This window comes from Megalobrama amblycephala, linkage group LG17 (assembly GCF_018812025.1).
Source record: "Megalobrama amblycephala isolate DHTTF-2021 linkage group LG17, ASM1881202v1, whole genome shotgun sequence".
Lineage (NCBI taxonomy): Eukaryota > Metazoa > Chordata > Actinopteri > Cypriniformes > Xenocyprididae > Megalobrama > Megalobrama amblycephala.
The window spans coordinates 22523642-22549913 of NC_063060.1; the positions used below are offsets into that span (position 1 = coordinate 22523642).

Sequence of the window (26272 nt, forward strand, 5' to 3'; positions counted from 1 at the left end):
CCATAGTGTGTCAAACACAGTGTTGAGTTCCCTTTTGAAAGGGAACATCTCAGGATACATATGTAACCATGGTTCCCTGAGAACAGGGTAAGAGACACTGAGCAGTCCCTTCAGACAAATTTGAAGGATGACACTTTGTTTCTTATCGAAAGTAACAAAACAGAGCTTATTGCGATTATTGGTGGTTAGACTACAATGCAGTTCGTCGTGTACTTCTTTCATCTTATTCACTCAGTATTGCCAGATTGGAAATGTCCAAGTATCGGACCAGAAGCTCAAAATTATCGTATTAGGAAGAAAATTATCGTACACAAGTTTTTAGTATAGATAAATGAAATAAATTTATATATATATATATATATATATATATATATATATATATATATATATATATATATATATATTCAAGTTTTATTTATTTATATATATATATTTTTTTACAACGGAATGAATCAATACTGAACTTACTTAAGGTAGACAATTACACTATTTTAGCTGCTGTACAGCATTATGTTCCCTCTATCTCTGTAAGGATACTCTGACACAATCTGCATTGTAAAAAGAGCTATATGAATAAAGGTGACTTGACAAGTCAAATGTACAGAATACAGCTATTTATGTAGACCAACAACTTTTTGATATGACCTGCAATTACAATAGGCATACCTTAGTGAGAAACAACTGACCTAAAAACGCTGGGGCAGGAACATTATAACTTGTGCTTGTGAGAGAGAGAGTCATTCTCTCTCTCTCTATTTTATTATATATATATATATATATATATATATATATATATATATATATATATATGAGAGAGAGAGAGATGCACACACACACTATATTACCAAAAGTTTTGGGACGCCAGCCTTTACGTGCACATGAACTTTAATGACATCCCATTCTTAATCCGTAGGGTTTAATATGGAGTTGGCCCACCCTTTGCAGCTATAACAGCCTCAACTCTTCTGGGAAGGTTTTCCACAAGGTGTGTTTATGGGTTTATGAGAATTTTTGACCATTCTTCTATAAGCGGATTTGTGAGGTCAGGCACTGATGTTGGCGAGAAGGCCTGGCTCACAGTCTCTAATTCATCCCAAAGGTGTTCTATCGGGTTGAGGTCAGGACTGTGTGCAGACCAGTCAAGTTCCTCCACACCAAACTTGCTCATCCATGTCTTTACAGACCTTGCTTTGTGCACTGGTGCACACTCATGTTGGAACAGGAAGGGGCCATCCCCAAACTGTTCCCACAAAGTTGGGAACATGAAACTGTCCAAAATGTCTTGGTATGCTGAAGCATTAAGAATTCCTTTCACTGGAACTAAGGGGCCAAACTCAACCCCTGAAAAACAACCCCACACCATAATCCCCCCCTCCACCAAACTTTACACTTAGCACAACGCAGTCAGGCAAGTACTGTTCTCCTGGCAACCGCCAAACCCAGACTTGTCCATGGGATTGCCAGACAGAGAAGCGTGATTCGTCACTCCAGAGAACACGTCTCCACTGTTCTAGAGTCCAGTGGCGTGTGTGTGTATGTATATATATATATATAACACGTACATACATACATAGAGAGAGAGAGAGAGAGAGAGAGAGAGAGAGACCTACTGATGCTGATGACTGGAGCAGGTTGGTTGGGAGAAAGCCCTTTGCATTTTATTTACAAGCATGAGCCTCAATAAAAATGTAAAAACTTTAAAACAATCTTAAACCAGTAGAATACAATAGACAGAGAGGTATCTCAGAGAGGTTCCATGTATGTATTTTTAAGTTCTCTTCATCTTCTCATGAAGTTCTTCTCCAGAGCAGCAGGGGTCCTCTGAATGGAGTGAATGTTTCTTTTCACACGGTCCTCCACAGATGACGTGGCAGCACTCTCTAGCTTCATGTCACTGTAAAGAGATTACAGACACAAATTAATTTGAGAGGAAGTCATTATCCAAACAATTAATTCATGCCATAAGTGCTTTGCCCATAAGAATGTATGCTGAAGCAGAATTATGATATTCCTGATCCCCACACTTCTATGCCAATTAACATAAACCAACCAGGAATTAGACTGTCTGCTACAAATAAAATCACTGGGTGCAGCAGTATTAAGAATTCTGTTTTCAGTAATAAAAATACTGACTGTATAAAGCCAGCATGACGGTCCTGTTTGGCACTGTCGTTGGCTTTCTCCTGTTCCTCTTGTCTCTTATATCTCTTCACATTATTTTCCCTTTCGATCTCCCTTTCACGGGCAAAATCCATCATTTCCCTTCTCTTCTTCTCCAACTCTTCAGCTGAGAGGCGCCTGAGACAAGAGGAAAATGTAGTTGCATTTTATGTGGCTGACAAAACTGAAAGTCTTCTGCAGCTAAAACAAACAAATGAAATGTGTTCATGCCAGAGTTTTTACAGTTTTTTATAATTGCTTACACAATAAAAGCGGTACTTGAGGCCCACTCAGTGAAACCATTCATTTGTATACCTAATCTTCAGACCAAGTCTGTAAAACTGCAAGCACATTATCTGCCTTACTCTCAGTTTGCAATTGTAAAACAAACTTTTTGCAAAACACTAAACACAGTTCCCAACACTTCTTTTTGACATATCATTCAAAACTAACAGCTCTTGTGTTTCATTTTGAAAACATTGCCATTTAAATGCCACAATCATTTCCCAATAGACCCTTTTCACCTGTCCGGGTTTCTCGAAATGGAAGTCATCATAGTTGGGTAAAATTCTATGGTGGTGAATGAGAGAATACATTAAATATATTTTCTGTGTCCCCATTTTCTCAAATAGCAAAAGAAAAACTCATCAACAGTGTTTTCACAACTTTCAAAAAGAGGAAAAAAAAAATAGAGAGATCGATAATGGCAGTCAAAAGAGAGAAAGATGTCATGTTAACTGTCACTCCCATAGCTGCTGTATTAGAAACACCCTCACAACAGTATTAACTTTTTTTTGTAATTTGATGAAAAGGTAATACAATACTAAGTATAGTGTTATAAATGTACATACATTAAAAAAAAAAAGAAAATATAAAAAACTATGCAAGATTCACGATGCTGATGACCATTAAAACGTGTTATCACAGTCTGTGAAAAGGGTTTATTACCTATACCCAATGATCATGTGTGAAAACACTTGTAAATAAATTGATCACTTAGAAATAAAAGTGTTTTGAGAAACAAATACATTTTTCACTCTTGCATTTCTGTTTATTTTGTCAATATATACTGAATATTCATGTCAAGTCACCTTTACTTCTATAGTTCTTTATACAATACAGACTGTTTCAAAGCAGCTTCACAATAGTAACATTCAAATTCTGCTGTAAAACAGCTCTAACAAGCCAATCGTGTCATTATACAGCTCACATCAGTTCAGTGTTGATTCAGTTTAGTTCAATAACTGTAATAAAGTTCACCAAATGACCCTTCGCCGGGAGTTTGATTGACAAGCGATCTAACTAATCATAATGCCGAATCCACCATTTTGCCCGACAAAGCAGTCAGGAGTTAGATTAACCTTGGTGGACTTGAACTTGAAAAATGGTGTGTACTGACGTCTTTCCACGTTTGAAACAACATTCCTTCTCGTTCATTAGATACTATAAATGAACTAGTAGGAAGAGATGATCGGTTCACGAGCCGCTTGAGCTAAGGCGCTACAGCGATCTGTCACAACACATTAAAGAGCTAAAAAACAGTTTTTATTGTTTGAATTTCTTACATTACACAGTTTGAAAGCTGGGACTTTGTTTAATATCATAAGTAACCTGCTCTGTCTTGTTTGTCAAGGTGTTGTCAGTGTCCTCTTTGCTCAGTGATGTATTTTTCACTCTGTGTGGCATGACAAGTGCCATGGCTTGTCGGACAAAGCAACAGTAACTAATGGGGGTGGGTCTTTGCGAAGGGTCAACTGTGTATACATGCTGTATTTACAGTGTATTTGTGCACATACTTGTACGTGACAAACTCCTGTTTGCTCCACTGCACACTGAACATGCAAAAGACACAAGATAGTAGTGTTTTGTGTATAGAGTTTTGAGAAAATTAGCTGTAGTTTCAGATATTGTGCATCTATGTTTTGATCATCATTCTAAATCTGATCCAGATGTAGACTTTGACAAAAACACAATTTTCAAAATGTTTTTTTAATGAAACTTAATTATATTCAAATGTTGACAGAAAAAGAATACATGAAGCTAGCATAAAACAGTTTTTTTTTTAGTTTAAAAGCAGAGGATTTGCTCTTTCCTTTGATATATTGCATGTTCAGATATTCATACAAGAAAATATTCTGGGGACCATAAAACTTTCGCGAAAATTATCAAAAATGCTGGCAGTGGCTGGCAACTTTTTTAAAAAATGCTGGGGGGGAAAGTAAATCATTTAACCTACTACATGATATGGCAACTCAAGGACGTGTCATACTTGCTGTAATTGGTGTACTGCTGTCTTTGATGGCGGTCTTTGTGTCTCTGTGAGCTGGGGTCTTTGGTTTTAGGTCTTCCCTCTGACTCTCGAGAGGAATGATTGCCCCTGTCTGCTTTATGAGAAAATGGTGATCGACTCCTGTCTCTTGAATGATGATTTGTGTGGTTAGATGCTGAAGAGTGATGGGATCTATTTTCTGGTAACTGAAGAAAGAAAGAAAGAAAAAGAGTAAATTTCACTATTTCAAAGTTGCCATGAAATGCAAGTTGAAAGTAAAATGGCTTCTCTAACAAGAAAACAAGCAGGACTTGATTTAGTCCATGGGAAACTGATTGAATCAGTCAACCGTTGTGGTTTGCTATTTCAGCTATCTCATGATTAACTGGCTTGAGTATTTGATAAATATTACCAGATCAATGTTAAGCAATGGCGTAGTATTAAGTCCTGCAGATCCAATAACTACTCTAAGCATCTATATTACTGAGGTCAGCATGACCTATTATGACAATTCGAATGTCAATAAATGTAATTAAATATTAAAATTAAATAAAAGTTAATAATAAAAAAAATCCAAAAGAAACATGTCAGTAAGAAAGCCAGGGAAAAAAAAAAAAAATTACTTGAAGTCCATAGCCTGATTTAAGATGTCCATTAGATGTTGTGACATCTGGTCGTTCCTCTTTGGACCTGATTGGCCAAACAGACACACATATTGTTAGAGAACTTATTTAAATTAAGTATGCTGTCTCTCGAACAAGGATCAAAGAGAGATTTATGCCAGTAAATGAAAAAAATCAAAAGGCACATTAAAAATGTAATTTGTACCTATGCTTCTGGTCCTCCTCATCAGAGCTTGAACTCCTCTTTCTGTGCTTTTTCTCCTTCCTCCTCTCTTTCTCCTCTCTTTTCTCCCTTTTACGTTTCTTCTTTTTCTCCTTCTCAAGATTGTGACGCAACTATAAGGGTAGAAAAATGTCACAGAGCAGTGTTGTCATTGTTGAAACTCCTTTCAGAATTCAACTAACAATGCCTTTTGAATTCCAGTTCACTTACTGAATTTGAACTTAGACAAATGCATTATGCCTTTTTAAATGCTGCTACCTGATCAATTGCTCCTGTCTGCCTTCGCTGCTGAGTGGTTTGCATCTGTAGCTCCATATAGCTTTGTTTTGAATCTCTATTTACTATCATTCCTTGTTGTTTATACTGCTAAATATAACTTACTCATCACCATATATCTGATATTGTCTAATAATGCCAATTATATTAATCTGATGTTGCTAGCTTTTAATCTTTTAATCTAAATCGCTATCACGATGCATTAGCGTTTGCCGGGAGCCAGAGCGCCTGAAAGCAAATTTAAAAGTGCTGGCTGATGCTAATCGTAAATACTATTCACGTCAGTGCTAATGATGTCCGACTTCACCAGTTGGAGATCACTAAAATTAACATTAAAGAGGTGTGTGAACTCACAAATACAATGTCAGACACTGTAATCTGCTCTGGACCCCTCTTTGTTCACTGGAGTGATGAGATATTTAGCAGACTGTCATCACTCGAAGGATGGCTGTCTAAGTGGTGTCCGCAGAATAATATAGGGTTCATAGACAATTGGAAACGTTTTTTTGGGGCAGACATGACCTGTTGAAAAGAGATGCTGGGATGGTGCCGCTCTTTTCTCTAGTAATATGGCACAAAGTCTGAAACATTACAAATTGGGCTGGGGTCAAAAAGCAGACAGACTGGCTAAACTGACTGTCTGCTAGCTGTCTCACATCACAGAAGTCAGATAAATCCCAACACACAGAGACAATTTCACCTAGATATCATCACATAGAGACTGTGTCTGTTCCTCGATTTAGTAAATACAAAAAATTCCTAAACCCATTTAAGGGTAAAAATTTAATTGATGTTCAAAAAATAAAAAAACATATATAATAAAGTTAAACAAATGATAAAGTCTGGATTGCTGAATAATAGATCCCTTTCTTCAAAAGCACTTATTGTAAATGATATGATCACAGATTATAAACTAGATGTGCTGTGTTTGACAAAAACAAACCTGGCTAAAACCAGACAATTACATTACTTTAAATGAGTCCACCCCCCAAAATTACTGTTATAAACATGAGCCTCATCTGAAAGGCAAAGGGCGAGGTATTGCTGTAATTTATAGTAATATCTTCAGTATTACTCAGAGGTCTAGTTTCAAATATAATTTCTTGGTGCTTTATGTAACATTATGTAGTGTAAGTGATAAATCCCGTTTGACATTTGTGCTGGCTACTATATGCAGGCCACCAGGGCACCTGTCACATATCTGCTGTTTCTGTTTCCCCTGTGACTCAGTTTTCCCCAGTTTGATTATTTCACTTGTTCCACCTGTGTCTAGTTAATTATCTCATCACCTTGTTTAGTTCCCTTTGTTAGTCTCTTGTATATATACCTAGTGTTCTCCTTCACTCCTGGTCCGTTCTTGTTTGTGTGTACATGCTGTCATCCCTAGTAGTTATCTCCTGTGTATTATTAAAGTATTGCTTATATCGTTATCTTCGTCTCTGTCGTGCCTAGCTATACAGCAACTGTAACAGAAGAACGGACCAATACAGTTTATTTTTTGCGGCGTTTTCTTTAGTTTATTTTTTCCCGTTACCATGGAACCTGCTGTTTCCCTCTTGTGCCTGGAGCAGAAGGATCACTCCCTGGAGGAACACACCATGGACTTTTTGGAGTTGGTGTGCCTCACACACTATCCTGACCACTCGCTCTGTGTTTTCTACATCGCCAGCCTGAGCGAGCGGTCCCGTGCACGCCTCCCAGGGAGCGGTCCACAGAAAGATTTCGCCGCATGTGTGGAGTGGGTGCTGATAAACAACAACTCAGCGTTCACCATCGGCCCAGCAGAGCCTATCAGCACCACTCCACCAAACCCAGCGCCCAGTCAGCCTACGCCCAGCCAGACGGAGCTGAAGCCTGATTCCACCGCAGACACGGTGCCTGCGCCTGCCGCGGAGACAGCGCCAGCGAGCCCAGCTGAGCCGTGCTTTACCCCGGAGCCAGAGCCCGTTATGATGTCTAACCAGGTGAGCGAGTCGGCAACAACGCCCGTCCCTGAGGGAGTCTTAGTGGAGCTTGAGGGCTCGGAAGGAAGCCCCGCCTACACTCCCGCTGCTGTGTATGAAAGCCATATGGACACTGGGAAACAATTTGATTGTTTAGAGGAGGATTTAAGAGACTGGTTTTCTGAGGTTATTTCTGCAGACACCCCTGTATCTCCTGTTCTCCAAGTTTCTCCAGCGTTCCCTGTATCTCCTGTGCCCTATGTATCTCCAGCGCCTCCCACGTCTGCAGATTGCCCGCCCAGCCTCCCTCTCCCACCTCCTCTATTTCACCAGCCTATTTCTACTGCTGCTACTCCTCTGGTTCCTGTCTGCCCCTCATCTCCTCCTCAGCCATCTCTTCACGGTGCTGCGGATTCAATGCGGGGCTTCCAGTCCCCTGCATGGCCTTGGCGTGAGGATCCCCTGTCTTCACCTCCAGCCACAGAAACCTGCACTCCACCTGGATCCTATGACCCATTGGTTTCGCTTTGGCTCATCGCGCCCTCAACTCCACTGTGGCACGTCATCCCACCTGCTCCACCAGGCTTCCTCGTCTCACCGGCTGCGCTTTGGTCAGGCATCACCCTGGTTCCACCTCGGGATTTCTGGCTGCCGGTTGTACCTCTGCCCTCCATCCCTCCAGCTCCTCCGTTATCCTCGGTCGCACTGGCTCCACAGCGGTCTTCCTTTGCCCCATCTCCGCCTCAGTCCCATGAGCCGTCAGCTCCACCACGGCCCTCCGGATCTTCGGTGTCACCCAGGCTCCGTGTCTCTTCGGCTCTGTCTGGTTCTCCACCGTGGCTGGCAGCGCCGCAGGATGAAGTACCCCTGTCTCCTCCATGGCTCCTCCCTCCTGCACCACTGCCAAGGAACATCATGCTGACTGTGACCTGGGTCATCATCTGGCTTTCTCTGCCCCAGGCTGTCCCCTGGATCCTCCCACCCTCCACTCCCCCTTGGACTGTTTTGTTTTCTGTGGACTTTTGTTTTGCTCCTCTGCCATTCGCCCTCCTCCAGAGCCCGCTCCCTCCCTCCTCTGTTGGACTCTGACGGCGCGAGGACGCGCCTATCCGGGAGGGGGCGAACTGTCACATATCTGCTGTTTCTGTTTCCCCTGTGACCCAGTTTTCCCCAGTCTGATTAGTTCACTTGTTCCACCTGTGTCTAGTTAATTATCTCATCACCTTGTTTAGTTCCCTTTGTTAGTCTCTTGTGTATATATACCTAGTGTTCTCCTTCACTCCTGGTCCGTTCTCGTTTGTGTGTACATGCTGTCATCCCTAGTAGTTATCTCCTGTGTATTATTAAAGTATTGCTCATATCGGTATCTTCGTCTCTGTCATGCCTAGCTATACAGCAACTGTAACAGCACCATACAGACTTTATCAAAGAATTTGATTTTCTATTGGTTAGTACTGGCTGCTGATAAAGTCCTAATTGTTGGTGATTTCAAAATCCATGTAAAAAAAAAAAAGACGCATTGGGATTCGCTTTTATAGACATTTGTGACGACCCTGAGTGTTCTCCTTACCTGTTGGTGGCAGACTGTGGAAGTTTTCATAATATCCCATTTTAATATTGATTTGATTAATATTGATTGAACGGTGGTGTGTTAACCTTTTTTATGTTGTGGCTTGAAACAAGCTGGCTGTAACATTCTAAACTCTATTGGAGTTAGATAACACGATTCAGGACCCACTCATTGTCATAATCATACTTTAGATCTAATATTTTCACATGGAATCGATATTGATGCCATTAAAATTCTGCACCAGAGCGATGACATCTCAGATCATTATCTAGTCTTGTGTAAACTACATTTAGCCAAGGCTGTAAAACCGACTCCCTGTTACGAATATGGTAGAACTATCACTTCTACCACTAAAGATTGCTTTATAAATAGTCTTTCTGATCAGTTTAATCTCCTCATCATACCAGATAGCTTAAAAGAACTCGATGTTGCAACAGAAACTACTGACTCTCTCTTTTCCAGTACCTTAGACACAGTTGCTCCTTTGTGCTTAACTCCCTCGGGTCGGCGGTCACGCCGGCATGATCATCGCGGTTTTTTTCTAACTAGTGTGAAAGAGACTCAAAATACTCCGTCAATGTTGCACATACAATTAAGAGTTATACACCATTTTAATCTGTGGAATATCTTCTTTCATTTGTGTACACTCAGAGTAAAAACAAAATGTTGTGCTTTTTGTAAAATAAAGAAAACTAACATGATGCGTGATCTCTCCTCTCCCTCTGAACGAACTCCAATCTGATAGTTCTCAGAAAATGAACTGTAACTTATAAATACTAATGACAAAAAAAATGACACATATGTCTAAAGAAACGTTGAAATGTCAGGTTTTAAATCGTACAAGTCAAATCGAAAACAAACATTATGTGTTTATGTAATCTGTATGAAAAGAGAGCCATGTCAGAAGTCCTTGATTCAGCTCATTACCCACTAATGCGGCCACGCCCACGGAGCCAGCGCTATTCAGAGGCAAATTCAGTCAATACATGCATTCATCGTCTCAATCGTGTATTTATTGTCTTGAAAAGTGTTTTGAATAGCCATAGTTAGCGATCTCTGGCCTCTGTTAGTTCAGTTATTTCCTGGATTGCCTATTCTTCTTTAGCATTGGCATTTGTGGACTAAAAGTGCACAGAGCGCCCTCTGGCTGCCAGTATGAATCAAAACACAGTATCCAGCGTTCATAGTGATAACAATAAATATTGAATAAATATTACTCCTCTGTATAGAAAATTGACATAAACATGAGAATCCATCAATATTTCTCCAAATGTGCATGCTTTTAAGCTAAAAGCCTATATGAAATGCCATAGAGGTAACATAACTGTTCAGACACTTTGTATCATAGAAATGCATTATATTTTAATAATAGAATACCATTATTTTAAATTGTAATAATATTTCACAGTATTGCTGTTTTTTCTGTATGTTTGATTTACATTATGATGAGCTGAGACATGATCAACAGGGTTTTTTCACAGCCTACCTGACTGAAAGAGCTCATTATTTATGCAGGTCATTAGAGCTCTTTATCTGATTCTTTTGTCTTCTCAGGTGAGAATCATCCATTATTCATGATTATTCACGCCTCCACGCATACTGTGTTTCTTGACCAAAGATGTTTTAGAAAATTTAAATATCTCTATTGTTTTATATGAAGGAGTAGGAATGATAATTTTGACATAATTTTGAAGCAAATACTCTAGTCTACAACCTCCAATACCCAGAAGTCTTGTGAACACAGATTTAATATTATTTTTTTGGCTTTATTTCAGTGACTTAAGTTTTTTGTTTTTTCAATAACCACGCATAAACGTTATTTCTTCAAAAATACAAACATGTACATACATGTTCCTTACATATTATTGTAGCCTAGTTTGTGCTGAATACAGTGTAATGACACTTTTTCCATTAATATGTTTATGAACAACTGAAAAAAGCACAAATGTCAGGGCATGTCAAAACTTCTCCAGGCCCCAAATCAGCCTCAGACCCCTGAGGGTTAAAGAAGATTAAGGAAAATAGTCCAACATTGTGGTACAACGAGCACACTTGGGCCCTTAAGAGAGCAGCCAAAAAATTTGAGCACAGCTGGAAAAAAACAAAACTAGATTTTTTTGCATTTCGTGGAAAGCATTTTTGCTTACAGAAAGGCCTTAAAAACTGCTAGATCTGTGTATTTTTCAACTCTCTTAGAAGAAAATAAACATAACCCTAGGTATTTATTTGATACAGTGGCTAAATTGAGAAATAAAGCTTCAACTTCTGAAGTTTACAAACAGCACAGCATTAAGGACTTTATGAACTTCTTTACTTGCAAGATTGATAATATTAGAGAGAAAATTATAACCATGCAACCATCTACTACAATATCACATCACACAGTGCACTGTAGTGTCCCTGATGAAAAATTCCATTCATTCGTTGCTATAGGAAAGAACTGTCTAAATTCGTTAAATCATCAAAATCGACAACCCGTAATAACTGCATGCTATGAAGCATTAGTTAAGCATTAGTAAATAGTTAAGTCATCACTTATAAAGCATTAATAGACATTAGTAAGCAGTTTATAAATACAGCTATAAATGCTTTATTCTTGATTTATAAGCATATCTTTAAAGTGTTTAACTGTATTTTCATAATTTATTAATAATCAATTTATCATTTCTAAATTAAGTATTACAATATTTACAAACCAGTTATTTAGGAGTTGTCAGTGGTTCATACGTTCATTTAGGAAGTATAAGTAAATGATTAATAAACTATTTAAACATTGATTTAAACATTATTTAGACATATAATAATGGTTAGTGTGTTAATAAATGCTTTATTAACATTCCTACTGCAATTCATGATTAATTCAGGTAATTATAAAACATTTAGAAGTGGTCAGTTAACTATTTTTGTGAGCTCATCTAAAGTGAGGACTATTTATGCTTTGTAAAGCTTTTATAAATGAGATTTAAAGGCTCAGTGATCTTCTGCACTGCTGTTCTCTAATGTTTTAAAGTTAGTACTGAGGTAGTTTTGACACTAGGAATAAATGCTTTATTAACACACCAAGTAACTAACACTCTATGTCTAAATAATAAGATGCATAAATGTACATTTAAATATTTTATTAATCATACACTTCTTAAATGATCTTATGAACCACTGACAATAGAGGTCTGCATTCCTGCGGCTCTCCCGCGGGAACCGCGGGACCTGATAAGATTTCTTGCTGCGCGGGATTAAATTTTGAATGAAAGGCGGATTGTGGTCGTTAACTATAGAGTGCATTATGCAGGAGCGGGCGGTCTAACAATAACCCTGTCGCTCCCGAGATGCTTTGACATCAGCGCATCTGTGCTTGAACTTGAAGTGAACAAAACTTTCTGCAGTGGTGCCGTTCACACAGTAACCAGTTCCCTGTCCTGAGAAACCTGGCAAGATATATTCTTTGCATTAGAGACGTTCTGAAACGGTCGTCAGTCAGCTTCATTCTGTTCTTGCGTGGATGTTAAAAAAGATTTCATTTTGCAGTATAGCTAGTAAGCAAACAGTTTTCGTTTATGTAATTTTGGCTTAGCCTATAGTTTTGAGTGACATGTTGTAGGCTATTTAATTTAGCTTATTTTTCTCTGTGATATTTAGCCTATTATTCTTTGTGACATTTTTTCTCTGACATTTGTTAGGGTGTTGACAGCATCATAGACAAATAACAAATACTTGTATATATGCAACATTTTATATTTGTTATCCCCAATCACTCTCTTTCTTTAGGGGAAGTTTAAATGCAACGCAAGATTCTGGAAACGATCTTTAATGGGACCCGTCGGGTCGGGAAGAAAATCACTCTATGTGGATAGCGGGTAAACACAAGAGTGAATTTTAGGCGGGAGCGGGTTTGTGCAGAATAGAACCATTGCGGGAACGGGACGAAAAAAACAGTCCCGAGCAGACCTCTAACTGACAACTCCTAAATAACTAGTTTGTGAATAATGTAATACATAATTTAGAAATGATAAATTGATCATTAATAAAGTATGAAAATACAATTATTAAACTCATTATAGATATGCTTTAGATATGCTTAAATCAAGAACAAAGCATTTATAGCTGTATTTATAAATGGCTTACTAATGTCTATTAATGTTTTATAAATGATGAATTGACTATTTACTAATGCTTAACTAATGCTTCATGGCGTGAGTTATTATAAAATGTTGTTACCCATGTTTTTTTAATAACAGGTTAAATAATAGCCAGCTTAGAAGTTTTCGGTACATATCCTAGTGACAAAGATTAATGATATTAAGAAGAGGATCTATGACCTCTGGAAGCATCTCTTTCAATAGCTTAGTTTGTATATTAAACCCGTTTAAAAAAAACAACTTAATCCTAGAGAATGAATCAATTACAGGCTGATCTCAAATTGTTTGTTTATGATTTAATGCCATGCGAGCTACCTCAGCTGTATTCATGGCGAGAACGAGATTTATTTATTTTTTATATAAAAGGGGAAAAAAATTATTTTTAAATTTGATCTTAGATAAAAATTATTTTATCTAAGATTCATAAAAGTCAACAAAAAAATAAAGAGTTCTAACAGATTTCAAAATCCATCAAAATATGCTTCAATGATAATGGATTCTGGCACAAAGGAGGATCTTCACCCATTAACAGAAACATGTAGGTTAGCCTGGAGTGCCCTGTTGACAGCGTTTGTAAATAATATGATACCAGCGATTTTCAAACTGGACACAACATTTTGCACCAACCACAGGATTGATTTAAGTTTGTTTGCTGTACATTTATCCCATTCAGTTTGCCATTTCTTACAAATCTAAGTATTTATAATATGTTTGAGATCTGAAGGTGGCCGATCTCACATCCACCTTTTCAGTCAAAAATACTAGAATAGGTAGTATCATCACAACTGTGTTCCTTTTTAGAAAGAAATGGTATCTGCAAGGATTTCCAGTCAGGATTTAGACCGTACAATAGTACTGAGACTGTAATTCTCTATTAGTGGTACTGGATCTTAGTGCTGCATGACACCATCGACCACAACATTCTTTTGAACAGACTCGAGAATTTTGTTGGCATTAGTGGAATTGCATTGGCATGGTTCAAATACTTATCTGACCGTTATTAGTTTGTAGCAGACATATGAGACATACCGATCTCAAGTTCAGTGTGGAGTACCGCAAGGCTCAGTACTATGACCGCTGATTTACACAATATACACGCTACCCTTGGGAGATATCATTAGGAAGCATGGCGTTAGTTTTCACTGTTAAGCTGATGATATTCAGCACTATATTTCTTTGGATATTTTTGTCAGGGTGCAATTCACAATTTACGGAATGCATAGCTGATATAAAAAATTGGATTAGTAATTTCCTACTACTAAATTCAGAAAAAAAAACATAGATTCTAATTACTGGACCAAAAACATCTGCACCTAATAACCTAGAATACAGTCTAACACTTGATGGCTGCTCTGTTAAAGGGTTGGTTCACCCAAAACTGAAAATTCTGTCATTAATTATTCACCCTCATATCGTTCCACACCCATCATTCAAGACCTTCATTCATCTTTGGAACAAGAGACGTCAGAAAGCTGGATGAGCCAGCATTCTGATGTACAAACTGGAAGCAATGAACGTAAAAAGCGTAAGAGAATGACACAGAAGATATATTGTGGAATAAAGTAGTTATATTTGTTTTGTGTTTTGCACACAAAAAGTATTCTCATCGCTTCATAAAATTCAGTTTGAACCACTGCAGTCACATCGACTATTTTAACAATGTCTTTAGTACAGGGCTTGCCAAATCTGGCCCGCCAATCATCTTCATCTGGCCCGCGGCACCCTAATCAGAAAAAAATAGCGCTGTTTTCAGGCATTTCACTAGTTTACTTTGAACTTCACAGCATGGCCCAGTGGAGAACGAAAGCTTAAAGGAGCTGCATTTATTCATTGATTAAACTAGTTTTAAATCGGATGAAACAGCCTCATCATTCCCAATAAGACTGATGAGGAAAACAGGAGAAACGTGCTATGAATGAAGATAAGACTTTTAAATCTCAAAATCACAACACTAACACACAAACTTTTACCATGAATAAACTGTAGTAAATTACCATGGTTTGTGGAAATGTGGAATATTTATATTGAAAACTATGTTATAGCCATTTATATTGCAATATAAATATTAGGTGGGTAGGGGAATATAATTCATTTCTTTGTGAAGGTGTGTATAGTTTTTAACTGTGTTTAGGTGTTTTTATAGACCTTTATAACATATCATAATATATCATTTGACAGTGGTAGTGAGTAGCCATGTATGGTTTTACCTGTGGTTACCAAGTCTCACTGCGATGATATTTTCATTTAAGACTAATAATTAATAAAATCATTTTTACCAATAAGACATGACCTCAAGGCTAGATTATTAGTAGATTAATTTTCTACTGGGTGGTTGCTAGGGATGGGTACTGAAACCCAGTATTAAATGGTCCCCGGGGCTAAATGAAAGACCGGTGTATCGATAAGCTCTGGTGTTAACGGTTCTGCTGTAGGTACTAGTGCTGTAGTGGTACTCGAGTCCGGTCTCGAGACATTTTTCTGTTGTCTCGGACTCTTTGGTATTTGAACTCAGACTTGGTCATTGGTCTCGCTAAAAGTTATAGTTGGTCTTGACCGAGTCCAGCAGGTCAGTCTCACTTCTTTCCAATTCCGAGCCGATCCGTTGTTACCATAGACAATAACGTACATACAAAATTATGTCAAAATGCTGTCTTGCCGTTTATTCAGACAAACACAGTCAGTTTTGGATCGTTAACCCTCTGGAGTCTGAGGCTGATTTGGGGCTTGGAGAAGTTTTGACATGCCCTGACATTTGTGCTTTTTTCAGTTGTTCATAAACATATAAATGACAAAAGTGTCATTACACTGTATTCAGCACAAACTAGGCTACAATAATATGTGAGGAACATGTATGTACATGTTTGTATTTTTGAAGGAATAATGTTTATGCGTGGTTATTGAAAAAACAAAAAAAGCATATTAAATCTGTGTTCACAAGACTTTTGGGTATTGGAGGTTGTAGACTAGAGTTTTTGCTTCAGAATTATGTAAAAATTATGCTGCCTACTCCTTCATATAAAACAATATATTGATTTAGTTTTTGTAAGACACTTTTTGTCAAGAAACACAGTATGCGTGGGGGTGTGAATCTGCATGAATAATGGGCCATTTACACCTGAGAAGACAAAGGAATCACATAGTAATGACCTGAAATGACTTGCATATTAATGAGGCCTATCAGTCAGGTAGGCTGTGAAAAAAACCCTCTGTAATAATGTCTCAGCTCATCATAAACAGCAATACTGTGAAATATTATTACAATTTAAAATAATGGTTTTCTATTATATTCTTTAAAATATAATGTATTTCTGTGATGCAAAGTGTCTGAACAATTATGTTACCTCTATGGCATTTCATATAGGCTTTTAGCTTAAAAGCATGCACATTTGGAGAAATATTGATGGATTCTCTTATATTTTTGTGTGAATTTTCTATACTGAGAAATAATATTTATTGTCATAACTTTGAGTGCTGGATACTGTGTTTTTAATTCATACTTGCAGCCACAGGGCGCTCTTTACACCTTTAGTCCACAAATTCATAATATAAAGAAGAAAAGGAACTAGAAGACATGCCATTAGTTCCTAGAGATCGCTAACCATTGCTTTAACATCCAAATAAACACTTTTCAAGACAATAAATACACGATTGAGACGATGAATGCATGTATTGACTGAATTTGCGTCTGAATAGCGCTGGCTCCGTGGGCGTGGCCGCATTAGCGGATAATGAGCTGAATCACAGACTTCTGACATGGCTCTCTTTTCATACAGATTACATAAACACAGAATGTTTGTTTTCGATTTGACTTGCACGATTTAAAACCTAACATTTCAACATTTCTTTAGACGTAAGTGTCATTTTTTTGTCATTAGTATTCATAAGTTACAGTTCATTTTCTGAGAACTATCAGATTGGACTTCGTTCAGATGGAGAGGAGAGATCATGCATCATGTTAGTTTTCTTTATTTTACAAAAAGCACAACATTGTGTTTTTACTCTGAGTGTACACAAATAAAAGAAGATATTCTATAGTTTCAATTGATATATTACTTATGTCTCTATGACAAGAACTGACGGAGTATTTTAAGTCTGTTTTGCTGCAATGTGAAAAAAAACCTGCAAAACGCGCCGGCGCGTTTTCAGACCTCAGGGAGTTAAATATCTAAGAAAGAGAATGCATGTTGTGCAACAGTATTAGGTCCATTCATGAACTCTTAAAGGGACAGCAGTCCAATATTCCTGCTGCTGTCTGTCATGTTATTTAAAGAAAAGAAAGAAAATCACTTTCTGCTCTTGACTGAATACGTTGTATAACTTAAATGGTAAGAATAAATCTGTATTTAATATTTACAATAAAGAATACAGAAATTAAGGTAACCAATGTAAAATAAAACTCGATGTGTTATTTTACATTTGATTACTTTAATTTTATGTAGTATTTCTTACCTGAATAAAAACCTACTTAACCTGAAAATCTTAGTTTCATAGCTCTCTATTCTATTGCATTTATTTGTGCTGTTGTTTTTTTTTATTTGTTCTTATTTTATTACTGAGTTACTTTTGTTTTTAATGAAAATAAAACTTTGCGTTGAAGAAAAGTAGATTTTTGTTTATATATGCTGTCAATTATAGTTCTTAGAAAGAAAATCGGAATCGGCAAAAATAGGTATTGGCAGATCACACTATCAAAAAAATCAGAATCGGCCAAGAAAATTGCAATCGGAGCATCTCTAGTTCCAATGAAAGCCACAGCAGAACTGTGACTCATATCAATGTTTTGTGAACGAATCTGTGGTTGTGAAAAAACCATGAGAGTCAATGATTCAATTACGCTTTCAAAAATACCGCCACTTGCTTCGTTACTGAATGAATGAATGAATGACTCGATGACTCACTCATTAAGACAGTGACTTACTGCCACCTACTGGTGGTTTTAGTATAATATTTAAATGCATCGCTCATTTTAACATCATTGCTTATTTCTCTTTTGGACATTTTTAATTTAAAACATTATTTTATAAAGGTATTTATAAAAGGTAAAAAAAAAAAAGCGCACTTTAATGCACAATCAGTTTAAAGGGGAAAATATTGTCCCTTAATGGAAAAGGTGTGACTGCAGCAGTCTAAGTGGAAGAGTGGGGGTATGAAGAAGAATGTTAAATGCCTCAGGGGGTATGTGACTGTAAAATGTTTGGGAACCACAGCTGAAGTGAATTTAAATACAAGCAGGCAGCTAATATGCACGTTTAATTATTAGTTTATCTATCGCAAGTCATCGTCATTGCAAAAAAACCCACTGGTTTATTGTTTTAGTTACTTTATAGGCCTAAAATAGATTCTTTAGGACAAGTAATAAGTTTAAGAATAGGAACATGTCATTTTTTTTAGTGACACCTGTGTTGCTAGTTTGTTTTTTTGTTTTTTTTACATTTTCCATTGGTAGCCCAAAATGTGATTGTTACACTATAATAAAAGACTGAAAATGTGAACTTGCACTTCAGCTTTATGTGACTTTAGTGAAATTGCTATACCTAAAGTAAATAAAATGGCCTTATTTGATCCTACAGTGTTGCTACTCTGCACATGCTTTTTGATCATTACAAATAATGATGCAAAATTATTATCTTAAAATATAAGATATGCTGTCTCTCACATCACATAAATTATCAATAGTGTAGTATGTAACGTATCAATAGTATGTAACGTGGTTTGAAGAGGATTTTTTTTTTCTGTCTCTGTCTTGACCGTCTCATTTGGATTCAGTCTTGACTTGGACTCGAACCTATTTGGACTCGGTCTTGACTAGTGCTGGACTTGGACATGTCTTGGACTCGACAAAGGTGGACTTGACTACAGCCCTAGTCGGTACTGGAGAAATCATGAAGAAAATACACATAAATTTATTATTGTTATATAGACATTATCTTGCAAATTCTATCTCACCAGAGTCACCAGCTGTTTCTGTATCCAATAATATATATAGGACAATAGTAATAGGAGCTTTGTTTATGATGCATTTTTGCTATTCGCAATCCTGAGATCGCACTCACGCAGAGGAGCTATAGCTCGCTCACAACATTAAAGCCCTGTTTAATTGTGACGATGGAGGAGAGAACTAAACATTCAAATGTCTGCTTACACTTTTGGCCTGTGATATTAAGCTAATATTATTTCTGATTTCAATTTTGGCTTCCAAGGATCATCAGAAAGAAGATAAAACTATTAAAAACTAGTCACGTTTCGTCTAGCACACTTCCTTCCCTTCACAGTGGTGCACGTTCACTCCTCCCTAAACCCAAACTTAACATCAGAATCAGAACAATCGGAGATAGTTGTAAAATAGTCTTTACTGTTGCTAAACTGCATGATGTTTGATAACTATTATCAACGTTTTTAAAATTTGAAAGCACAATAATCCACGCAAGAGACGCTGTTCCCCGGGCTGAATTGTGTGTGCGTGCTCCAAAACGGATCACAAATAGACAAACAAATTACACTTTCGTCTTTAGGTGCATGTCCAAACGATCAATTACACACACAAATATGTCAAAATGACTGGCCTGGAGAGTGTTTAGCTACTTAAACACAGTTTATATGGACATGAACAGCTGGAAGTAAATCCGATGTGTTAATATATTGTCTTAAGGTGACAGCACTTCACCTTCTGATGATTGTGCCATCAAATCAAACAACAAAATGCAAAGAGAAAATCACTCACAGCTCTTAATCTGAATATAGTTTAATAAGCACTAATTGATTAATTTATACTGTGAAAGCCAAGCATTGGTATTTTAAATTTGGTTAGCCTATTAGATTTCTTTTGTATATGCTATCTTACCTGAACACATGAACAAATGAAAGCACTATTTATTTCATTTATATCTTTGTTTATTTTGTATTTGTCTGTTTGTTTTAACCACTGGTTGCCCTGCATGCTTAATCAACTACAGCTGGTTGAAAATGCAGCAACTAGAGTTCTTACTAGAACCAGGTAGTATGACACTATTAGCCTGGTTTACCAAATTATTATTAATTACCAAACAATATTCACTCTAATCATAGACCCAAGTAGAAAATAGCTACTTTCAACAAAGCACTTTCCCCTTGACAAAGTGCATGAATTAGTGGTCATGATACTAAAATTTCTAACTTCAATACAATACCCTGAAAATGATCAATATTCAGTATTATTTTAAATACCATGAGGAAAACCACCACATATTGTATATTGCCATATATATATATATATATATATATATATATATATATATATATATATATATATATATATATATATATATATATAATTTTTATGTCCATCTATTTTGTCATGGCAATCATTTTTTTCAAGCTTCAAAAAGCACAAGTCTCTTAATCAATTTGAATGCAGTGGTTTAACTTAAGTCTTCTGAAGAGAGTTAGGTCTGTTTTATACGATGAACAGATTTTAATTTAGGCTTTTGTTTACATATTTATACATTGATTAATTACCATTACAATAATCTTACTTAAACATTTGCTCACTCTGCGTATTTGTGTCGCTACAATAGGGTAACTTCGTTGCAATAGCTCACACGCAGTACAAGAAAGCTTGATTTCAAACTGAACTGAACTTACAAAAAAGACAAGTAAACAGTCAGTAATAAAATAAGAACAAATAAAACAAATTACCTCAATTCAGTTGAGGTATTCGAAATATAACTAGGCTTGGGCCGGATTTTGACGGTATGATAACCTTAAGCAAAAATAGCACAGTTTCATGGTATCATGGTATTGCAATTACAGCTCTAAAATGTGTTATTTTAAAATTTCTAGGTAAAAAACGTACTCGGTTACTAACGTAACCTCGGTTCCCTGAGATACGGAACGAGTACTGCGTATGGGGAAAGGTCTCCCTTTTTCCCCGCTGCTGAAGCCTTTTTCAATAACGCAGTGTAACTGCATCGTCATTGGTTCACTCATAGACAAGTTGTTGAACCAATGACGGCGCGGCATAGCTGCGCGACCTATGGCGACAAAGCGCGCGAATATTCCCGCCGAAATGGGCGGGGTTAGGGGCTATATAAGCAGGCGTTTCGCCATAGGATTTCAGTGTAATCGACTGAAGCGACGACCCTGAAGCCGCAGCCTCGTGGCACGGCAAGTGACGCAGTACTCGTTCCGTATCTCAGGGAACCGAGGTTACGTTAGTAACCGAGTACGTTCCCTTTCGATACTTCACTCGTACTGCATATGGGGAACGAATTCAACCACGCCGTGCCACGGCTGGGAACGATACAGCCTGATATTGGACACATGGGAGTGGGTCCAAAAGACAAGCGAGAAGGCAAAGCCTTAATCGAACCCTAGTTACACTTAAGGAAATAATTCCTGGGGTTGTGTGAGGCGGAACTCACCAGAGGCCGCTTAATCACAATGAAAGAACCCGAGCTTGCAAGGTCGGGACATCGAGATGATAGAATCTGACAAAAGTGGACGGGGAAGACCAGCCGGCCGCCTCACAGATGTCTTGAATGGAAACTCCGTTGGACCAAGCCCATGAGGAAGCCATTCCTCTAGTGGAGTGGGCCCTGACTCCTATGGGGCAGTCTGCACCCAGTGAGGAGTAGCACAGGTTAATAGCGTCCACTATCCAACGGGAAAGGCGCTGTTTTGAGACCGGAGACCCTTTGGTGCGGCCACCAAAACAAACAAAGAGCTGATCCGACTGCCTGAAAGGCTGCGATCGCTCCACATAGGTCCTCAATGCCCTGACTGGGCAGAGTAGCTCTAGCTCTCGTTCATCCGCCGAGGGAGGAAGAGCAGAAAGCGAGATGACCTGAGCTCTAAACGGGGTTGAGAGCACCTTAGGAACGTAGCCATGCCTAGGTTTCAGAACGACCTTCGAGTCTCCAGGCCCAAATTCAAGGCATGCAGGGCTCACAGAGAGGGCCTGCAAATCGCCAACGCGCTTAACCGATGCCAGTGCTAACAGCAGAGCGGTTTTTAGCGTTAGGGGCCTGAGATCGGCTGAACCCATTGGCTCAAAGGGGGCTCCCTTTAAGGCCCTGAGGACCAACGAGAGGTCCCAAGTGGGAACGGTGAGGGGGCGAGGAGGATTCAATCGCCTAGCACCCCTCAGGAAACGGATTATAAGGCCGTTACGTCCCACTGATTGGCCAGCAATGGGAGCATGGAACGCCGCAATGGCTGCTACGTAAACCTTAAGAGTAGAAGGGGTGCGCCCCATTTCCAAGCGTTCTTGGAGGAAAGACAGTATGAAGGATACGGCACTCTCCACAGGGTCTATGTTGCGTGAGGAACACCAATCAACAAAGACCGACCATTTCTGGTCATAGAGGCGTCTCGTGGACGGGGCTCTAGCCTGAGAAATGGTATTTAGGACGTCCCCGGGGAGGCTGGTCAGCTCCCATCGAGGGACCAGAGGTGCAGAGCCCAAAGCTCCGGCTGTGGGTGCCAGATCGTTCTGTTTGCCTGAGAGAGGAGGTCCCGTCTCAGGGGAATCGGCCACGGGGCTCTCAGGGAGAGCTTGAACAGCTCCGAGGACCAAACTTGGTTCCTCCAGAGCGGGGCCACCAGAAGGACTCTGTGTTGGTCTTCTCTGATGCGCCTGATGACCTGAGGGATCAGTGCGATCGGAGGGAAGGCGTAAAGGAGCGTGCTGGGCCATGTATGGGCCAGAGCATCGACTTCCTTCGAGAAAAATGTTGGGCAATGAGAGTTGTCTTCTGAGGCGAAGAGGTCTATCTCTGCCCTCCCGAAGAACTCCCAAATCTTGAGGACCACTTGGGGGTGGAGCATCCACTCGTCGGAGGGGATGTTGCTCCGTGACAACATGTCTGCGCCCAGATTGTTCCTGCCAGGAACATGAGTCGCTCTGAGCGACTGAAGCCTCGGAAGAGCCCATTCCAGAAGACGTTTCGCCAGAGCGCATAAGCGGCTGGACGAGAGACCGCCCTGGTGGTTTAAATATGACACCACTGTCATACTGTCCGATCGGACTAGAACATGACGTCCTGTCAAGTGAGCCTGAAAAGACTGAAGGGCCTTCATCACTGCTAGCATCTCTAGACAGTTGATGTGTAGACGGCTTTCCTCGTGACTCCACGAGCCGAAGGCCGGTCTGCCCTCGCACACAGCGCCCCAACCCGAGTTGGAAGCGTCCGTTGAGAGCACCGTCCTTCGTGAGACCGCCTGTAAGGGTACTCCGCGCTTGAACCACATAGGGTCCATCCAAGGTTTCAGGGCTAGAAGACAGGCCTGATTGACTTTGAGACATAAGCGGCCGTGCCGCCAGGCGCTGGGAGGAACCCGGAACTTCAACCAGTACTGAAGAGGCCGCATCCGAAGAAGGCCGAGCTGCAGCACCGGGGAGGCGGAAGCCATCAGCCCTAGTAGCCTCTGGAAAAACTTCAGAGGGAGACAGGCTTTGTTCTTGATCGAGGCCGTGAGCTGCTGAATCGTTAGAGCACGCTCCGGCGAGACTACTGCCGTCATGCGGACTGAGTCGAAAACTGCCCCTAGAAACGAGATTCGCTGGGTGGGGCACAGCGAGCTCTTGGCTAAGTTGACCCTGAGACCCAGACATTGTAAATGGCTGAGGAGCACGGATCTGTGGTATTCCAGCTCGGCTCGCGAACGGGCTAGAATGAGCCAGTCGTCGAGATAATTCAGGACCCGGATTCCCATTTGCCTCAGAGGGGAAAGCGCCGCGTTCATGCACTTGGTGAAAGTGCGAGGAGCCAGAGACAGCCCGAAGGGCAGGACCGTATATTGGTACGCCACTCCCTCGTATGCGAATCTCAAGAATCGTCTGTGACGGGGGGCTATCTGGATGTGAAAATACGCATCCTTCAGGTCCAGCGAGCAGAACCAGTCCTCGGGGCAAATGTGCGCGAGGATCTGTTTCAGCGTCAGCATTTTGAACTTCCGTCTCATGAGGGAGTGATTCAAAAGTCTGAGGTCTAGAATGGGTCTGAGACCACCATCCTTCTTGGGGACCAGAAAGTAGCAGCTGTAAAAGCCTGACTCGCTCTCTGTCGGGGAAACTATTTCCACAGCTCCCTTTCTTAGCAACGTCATAACTTCGGCTCGGAGGACATGAGCGTCGTCCGGATTGACCGAGGTTTGAAGCACCCCGCCGAAGCGAGGGGGCCGTCGTGCAAACTGGAGCGAGTAGCCCTGGGTTACGATCCCCATAACCCATTCTGACACATCTGGGATGGCCTGCCAGGCCTCGGCCCGAGTGGCAAGGGGTTGAATGATATCGGGTGACAGACCGCCGTTGAGGGGGTCGTACACCGAGAGGGGTGGAAGAGGAAATTTGCTCTTTTTTAGATGAGGTGAAATATTGTTCGCCGTGAAAACGGCGTTTGGAGTGGGCGCAACAGGTGTGGGCCCAGCTATCACTTGGAGCATGTTTCCCACGCCCGGAATTAAACGAGGCGGAGGGAAATTACTCGTGGGAGCTTTGGGGGCTGTCCGGTCGCAACGGGACGATCCCCCATCCTCTTCCTTCCTGACGAATCAGGACGACTTCGGAGGCACCGGGTCCAGCACAATCTTGAGCCGGGGTCCCTGGCGTCTCGGGAAGGGAGGGCGCTTCGCAGGGCGCGAGCGCTGGCGATGCTCCTTGGGTGGCGCTGCCTGTGTTGCGGGTGGAGCTGGCTTGTTCTGCTGAGCCGGCGCAGTCCTGGGGCGGCTGGACGCAGAAGCAGAGCTGGAGCGCTTCGGCAAGAAATGCCTCATAGCCTGAGACGATTTCTGCGCAGCAGTAAAGCGCTCGGTGAAGCCGTCCACTGCAGGCCCGAAGAGACCAGAGGGAGAGACCGGGGCATCTAAGAAGGCCGTCTTATCCAGGTCCTTGATCTCCGTTAGGTTGAGCCACAGGTGGCGCTCCAACACTACCAGGCTGGCCATGGAACGCCCGATGGCCTGGGCCGTAGCCTTCGTGGCTCGCAGGGCAAGGTCGGTGGCGCTGCGAAGGTCCTTGAAAGCCGGCGCGTCAATTCCAGACTCGTCCAGCGAGCGGAGGAGTTTGGCCTGGAAGACCTGAAATATGGCCATTGTATGGAGCGCGGAGGCAGCCTGGCCCGCCGAGGTGTAAGCCCGTCCAGCCAAAGTAGAGGTGGTCCGACAGGGCTTGGAAGGAAGGGCCCTCTTGGTCTTCCATCCCACAGCCGCGGGAGGGCAGAGGTGAGCAGCCACCGCTTCATCTAGGGGTGGCAGGTGCTCGTATCCCTTCTCTTCGGCGCTGTCGACGGCGGTGAGGGCGGAGCGGTGCGTTGTGTGAAGGCGGGCGGAATACGGAGCGCGCCACGACTTCGTGAGCTCCTCGTGGACCTCAGGAAAAAAGGGCGCTGAGCGCTGGCGAGGTGCTTGGCGGCGGCCTGGCAGGAACCACTCGTCCAGGCGGCCGCGAGATGGCTCCTCTGGAGGGGCCCACTCGAGGTCCAGCTCTTCCACGGCTCTGGACAGGATGCGGAAAAGCTCGGCATCCATGCCCTGGCCGTGCTCAATGGGCTCCAAGGGAGGCGGGGGAGCGGGGTCATCCGGCTCGCCAGCCCATCCTTCCGCTTCGGAAGCCGCAAGTGACATGGAGTCATCCTGCTCGTCGTCTGTTCCTCCGAATGAGACGAGGTCACTTGCTTCGGCAGAGGGACGCTGCTCAGGGCGAGAGAACAGGACGGGAGAGAGTTCTCTCGGAGGAGAAGGCGAGGCATGCGGTGGCTGGGCCGGCGTGAGCTCGCCTAACTCCGGGCACTGAGTCGCTCTACCCCGCTGTCTCTTCCTGGCCGGTTCGCGGGAGGAAGGAGACGGGAGGGCGCGAACGGCGAGATCGCCCTCCGTGAAGAAGGCGACCCGCGAGCGCAGGGAACTGAGACTCATGCACTCGCAGTGCGGGCATGAGTCTCCAGCAAGCGCGCCGTCCGCATGGGGCTTGCCCAGGCAGGCGACACACTCGCTGTGACCGTCGCTATCGTGCAGGGGGGCCCTGCACGTAGCACATGAGTGACGGGGCATCGTGAGACGCCGGTGCCGTGAAAACGGCAGTTGGGTGGCTCTTTGT

General features: G+C 41.2%; 1 protein-coding gene across 2 annotated transcripts in view; it reads right to left on the minus strand.

The window, feature by feature from the left end:
• Positions 1-1636: 1636 nt before the first annotated feature.
• The window catches only part of cwc25 (CWC25 spliceosome associated protein homolog), a 49457-nt gene continuing 24821 nt past the window's right edge, over positions 1637-26272 (minus strand). The window contains exons 5-10 of one of the 2 annotated variants that reach the window (XM_048165055.1): positions 5258-5388; positions 5053-5119; positions 4430-4635; positions 3957-3992; positions 2134-2298; positions 1637-1894 (exon numbers count right to left, since the gene is read on the minus strand). In XM_048165055.1, coding sequence (XP_048021012.1) covers positions 1780-1894; positions 2134-2298; positions 3957-3992; positions 4430-4635; positions 5053-5119; positions 5258-5388 — 720 coding nt within the window. In that variant the 3' untranslated portion in view covers positions 1637-1779. The remainder of the gene's footprint in view (positions 1895-2133; positions 2299-3956; positions 3993-4429; positions 4636-5052; positions 5120-5257; positions 5389-26272) is intronic. The other variant, XM_048165057.1, reaches the window with a different exon arrangement.